Below are 5349 nucleotides of genomic sequence, written 5' to 3' on the forward strand. Positions count from 1 at the left end.
GTTGACTCGACACCGGTGGCGAAGCTTGAGATTTCCGATGGGGGTCGAAACCGTATATACCCAAAAAATTTTATAGAACCAGGGGGTCGAAAACGTATATACCCTAAAATTTCTATACGAAAACCACATATATTACACTATTGAGCAAAAAGTTCGAGGGGTCGGTCCCCCCTCCCCCCCCCTAAGTTGCGCCAATGCCAGACCGCGAATATGAGCTTCGCTGCTAGCTCAAATTGAAGATTTGGCTCAGCTTAAATTAAAATAAGCTCGAGCCCAACTCAACTTTAGTGAATGAAGTTCAGAATCGAGGGAAAGTCCACTTTATCCAAAATATATAACTACTTGGGGGCTCATTAGTTTTAAAATATTTATGAGTGTTACAAAGTTGCAGTCTTATAGACGACGGCAACAACGACAACGACAACAACAATCAAATTTAGCAACAACAACAACAACAACAACAACAACAACAATCAAATTTAGCATCAAAATTTAGCATCAGACAACTGAAAAATATACAAATGATGCATAAACAAGAATTGGAATTACCACCTCCTTGCTTCCCAGCTGCTTTGAAACCTTCAGTTTCTGTATACAACATAAAAATATTAAAGCATTTCATTGTGAAAACTAGAGCTAAAACGGGTCAAATTTGGATTAAAGCTCGACTGACTAATAATGAAACACGTCAAATGTCGCCAAAAGTGTATTAAAATCATACAATTTCCTAACCATCCGATTAAAAAAATTTCGATTATTTTTTTGATAGTATATGAAGCAAGTTGGGCGGGTCGAACAAGTTGCATAACATATTAAAACTGGTAACTTTCTCTAAAGGTAGGGTACCGGGTTAGGTTGACCTGAAACACTTTTTGAATAAAAGTTATGAGGCTCTGTGCATTAATACAACTTGGTAGACTTTCGTTTCCTTTTTAACTATTTTTGAACTTTACTCAGACTGACGCGCTAGATATATTAGTTATTATTAACGCTTAAAATTAATAAAACTTGGAGAAGATTAAGCAAAAACGAGTTAATCAAAATAAAGGAAGATGAGATAAAAAGAGGTGCATACCATGAATAACCGAGACGATCAATACTTTGCCATAATCTCCCTAAATAACTCCTTAGGTGCTGCAGTTGAAAATTATTACAATAATTACAAGAAACACGATACGGTGATATTCCACGTATTGATTTTGCATATTAAACCTTACCAGGCAATCCTGTATATCTTTCATATTGTCCATAAGCCTGGCCTATAAACATCTCCAACCCAGTAACAATTAAGGCTCCACATTCTCCTGCTTCCCGAAGTAATCTAGTGATTTTTGGTGTGTAAACAGCATCAAATACCAATGCATACGACTTCAAAGCTTCCTGCTCAAAAAAAAAAAAAAAAAAAAAAAAAAAAAAAAAAAAAAAAAAAGAAAACAAAATGATACGTTATTCAACTCAGATCATCATTAATTCCTGGTTGCAGGAGGCGCTAGGCGCTCCCAAGTCGGTCGACCGGGGAGTTGCGAGTACTCAGCCTAGGCAGGAGTACTTGGACATGATAAATAAATTATAAAGACATTAATTTTTGAGAAATTATATATATATGTCAAATATCATAGTTTTGCTAATATTTATAAGAAAATACGTGAATATCAATATAAATAAAAAATACATGTTTAAATACTATAGACATAGAAATTAAGTTTTATTTTTTACTTAAATCAAACTCGTCCCGAGCTGACCGACTAAATCTGATTCTGGACGAGGTTGACCGTCTTTGATCGATACCGAGTAATTAGGCGGATTTGAAGAAAATCGCTTCGGCACCATACCTTGTAGCGATTACTTGGCGAGTGTTCTAGACCTCGTTTTACAACATTGGTAAATATAAGTTATATAACAGATGATCAGAAAAAAGGTGGGTATCAAACCTTGGAAACAGGAGTTTCGTCAATGTTTGGCTGCATACCAATTGAAGTAGTGTTTGCAAGTATCATGCCGTCTTCTGGGTTGTAAGTGTTTAAGTCAGCAAGAGACAGAGCCTTTCCGCCGACTATCTCAGCAAGTTCTCTAGCACGCTCTATACGATATAAAAATAGGAACATCTTTTAAACAATTGGTGTATAACTTTTGTGTCTTTTTTTGGATTTGCTTTTTTTTTTTTTTTTGTAACTGTTTCACATTTTATAATCTCTCTTTTTTTCACAACTTTTTTCGGTCATTTGATATACAGAATTTGCCAAACACTCAAACGTCTGGTTATGACGTATTTAAACAACACCACATCCATCCAAGCACCGCCTGTATATGATGAGAGTCACATAGTTGACTTTCACAGTTTTACCTCAACTGAACTAGCGAAGAACTGAAGAACGTAAATAAAATTCGCACGATGTTCAATATGCAATTAAGTCGGGTACTGAGAGTCTAACCATAAGTCCGATTGGCTATCACAATTCTTGCACCCTTTGCTTTTGCTCCATAAGCAACTGCTTTTCCAGCACCGCCCGCACCAATAACCACAAATAGCTTACCAGCCAAAGGTGACCCATTTGAGCTGTCTTGAACGCCCGAAGCTGAAACAGTATGCGTGGCAATTTCAATGCGTCACTTTAGGTTGTAGGCATACTAAAGCATTTTTATTTAGAAACTTTAAAAATAGAGAAAAAAGTGTTTGCAGATCAACCCAACCCGACCCGACCCACCCATAATGTCACATCTAATAGGAAGTATAGAAGGAAACCTCGTAGACCATCCTCGATAGCAGTAATAGCTCCTACATAATCTGTATTACAACCGTATAGCTTCCCGTCATCTTGTCTCCTAATAACGCAATTGACTGCTCCTATCGACTACAATAGACAACCAGTAACACGATAAATGAAAAACAATACCACACTCATCATTTGTAATCTTTCTATCTTATTAACAATCTTGGTTTTAAAATGTGTGCATAATGTGTCATGTATTACGTCAGTTGTATTAGTTTAAGTACGTTTTTATAAGTTGTTATGTATAAATAATTTTTTAGTTTTTTTTTGTAAAGCTCGTATCACGCATCACACATAAGATTTTTAGACCAAACGCATCGGAGCACATCACACAATTTAAAACCAAGTTAACAATATAATTTACCTTTGCAACCGGATCAACCTCATCACAGAATTGAACCACAGCTTCTTTGTGAGGAATGGTACAAGTGAACCCAGCATAATCTCCGGATGAGTAAGTCTCGAGAAAACTCTTTACGTTATCCACCAACAAAGGTACAAAAACTGCATTAAAGCCAATTGATCTAAAAGCTTTATTGTATAACATAGGCGATTTGCTATGCCCAACCGGCTTCCCGATAATACCGAATACTTTCGTGTCAGCCGCTATTTGCCTGAAATTGAACACATCCAAAAGATCCTGGATTGTCGGCTGCCCGGGTGCAGACTCATTTCCACGTCCAATCGTAGCAAACGTCAAATATCCACCGAATTTCGGGCTCAGTAATCGAGATATTAAACCCCTCTCACCCATTGCCATAGATATTATTGGAACCTGTACGATTAACCAATTATTTCATGTTCTCGATTCTTTCGTTATCTCTTTGAACATTTTGTTTGTGGTGCTTACCTGACACTGAGCGGTTACTTGAAAAATTCGCGCTACATCAGTTATGTCTACAGCCATTGTCGCAATCTTCACAATGTCAGCTCCTGTTGACTGTATTCTGGCGACGAGGCTCTCGAGGTCTTCTAGCGATGGAGTATTTTGATAATTGTGAGATGAAACAATGAGTTTGCACTTTGTAGGCTTATCTCCACGGGTTAAGTTTTTGAACTCATCAACAGCCTGCAAGTGAGTAACTGAAATGAGAAATCTGATTGAAACATTATTTTTGATTGTAGATTAGAAACACAAGCACATATAATTATAATAAAGATTTACGGTATGCGCATATAATGTATATGTGTGTGGGCCCTCGGGGGGCAAAAGTGAAAGTGCACTAATTTTAACGTTATTTTACTAATTTCGTGAAAATAACGAAAAAAAGGGGGACGGTTAATCATGCATCATGTGGTGGCGTTGATAGCTGAAAGACTAGGGGGTATATGCACTAATCGGCCTTTGTCCCAATTGTTGAGTGTTATGTGTCTTATGTCCAAGGTTTGATGCAAAACTACTATCGAGCTGGGGGTCTCACTGGAAGCAGCCTCTCTATTCCTACGGTACGGGGTAGAGGTAAGGTTGTCTACATCTTACCCTCCTTAGACCCTGCCTTAGCCTTGCTATTGGTGGGATTTACTGAGGATAATGATTTACGGTTTCAACTTATTCCCCAAGAAATAATAAACGGGCTAAAACTAATTAAAACGGGTCAACCCTATCCAAAACAATTAAACCCAACAATAAGCAATAATCTAAGATACTAGTATTTTGAATATCTACTATATCAAATGAGTTCACAAAGCAAATATCTTTCATTTCAGATAAAAAAGTTACTTAAAACCTGAAGCTCAACATCAATGTGATCAGCTCCAAACTCCATAGCAACCCGAATCGCCTCCAATCGACTCGGTTCATCTCCGTCATACTGACCACCTTCCCACTTTGGTCTACAAAACAAAACACAATCAGGAACCACTTTGTGACAATTCAACTATCAAAACTGCATTCATTAGCACCTGTAAGTGAAAAGTGTGGGGAGAGGACAAGATTCGATTAGAGTTTTAATATCCTCATGGGTACCAGACCCTTTTAAGCTATCAAACCGGATTTCAACAAGATCAGCACCACTAGATTTTGCTGAATTCATGTGAACCAACATCTGATCCACCGTATCCGCCATTATGGGTGCACAAATTAAGGTTGAGTTTGTTCTAACTCCTTCAGTTTCTGCCATTGCAGGTGTGGTTGGTGGAGAGTTCAGACAGTTTGGAAGACAGTGGGAAGAAGGGGAACCCAGTTTTGAATGTTTTGATGTTTGTAAAACTGGCAGTAGGATTTGGATAAGGGATTTGGTTTAGAAAAGGGTGTACCTATTGGCACACCCATTTGCCTATCTACACACTTTAAAAGGTGTTTTTTGTTCTTATATGCACACCCTGCAGTGTCGAACTGTTGCCAAAATGTAGCTTTTGGTCCGGTTAACCAGAAAAAGACTGACGGGTCTGTTGACCGGACCAAAACGTCGAGCTTTGGCCGCGTTTTGGTCCTGTCAACCAGACAAAAGACTGACACCCGGTCTGGTTGCAGGACGAAAACGCGGCCAAAGCTCGGCGTTTTGGTCCGGTCAACAGACCCGTCAGTCTTTTTCTGGTTAACCGGACCAAAACGCCATGTTTTAACCACAGTTTAACA

At 38.3% G+C, this 5349-nt stretch overlaps 1 protein-coding gene across 1 annotated transcript; it reads right to left on the reverse strand.

The window, feature by feature from the left end:
* Nucleotides 1-315: 315 nt before the first annotated feature.
* LOC110899213 (bifunctional 3-dehydroquinate dehydratase/shikimate dehydrogenase, chloroplastic) lies at nt 316-4982 on the reverse strand. The gene is made up of 10 exons (XM_022146086.2): nt 4674-4982; nt 4499-4604; nt 3622-3840; nt 3136-3546; nt 2744-2852; nt 2433-2576; nt 1932-2080; nt 1218-1380; nt 1076-1134; nt 316-588 (listed from the first exon to the last, which is right to left on the reverse strand). Exons 1-9 carry the CDS (start codon nt 4889-4891, stop codon nt 1094-1096), a joined length of 1560 nt encoding a protein of 519 aa, XP_022001778.1. The 5' UTR covers nt 4892-4982; the 3' UTR covers nt 316-588; nt 1076-1093.
* Between the last annotated feature and the right edge of the window lie 367 nt (nt 4983-5349).

This window comes from Helianthus annuus, chromosome 13, assembly GCF_002127325.2.
Source record: "Helianthus annuus cultivar XRQ/B chromosome 13, HanXRQr2.0-SUNRISE, whole genome shotgun sequence".
NCBI classification, from domain to species: Eukaryota; Viridiplantae; Streptophyta; class Magnoliopsida; order Asterales; family Asteraceae; genus Helianthus; species Helianthus annuus.

Bases quoted from the DNA above. Each gene is read 5' to 3' on its own strand.
- LOC110899213 (XM_022146086.2), bottom strand. From the start codon at position 4,891: ATGGCAGAAACTGAAGGAGTTAGAACAAACTCAACCTTAATTTGTGCA. The intron at 3,841-4,498 runs GTTTTAAGTAAC...ACTCACTTGCAG, and splicing joins ACATTGATGTTGAGCTTCAG to GCTGTTGATGAGTTCAAAAA. The intron at 1,135-1,217 runs GTAAGGTTTAAT...TTTCAACTGCAG, and splicing joins AAGATATACAGGATTGCCTG to CACCTAAGGAGTTATTTAGG.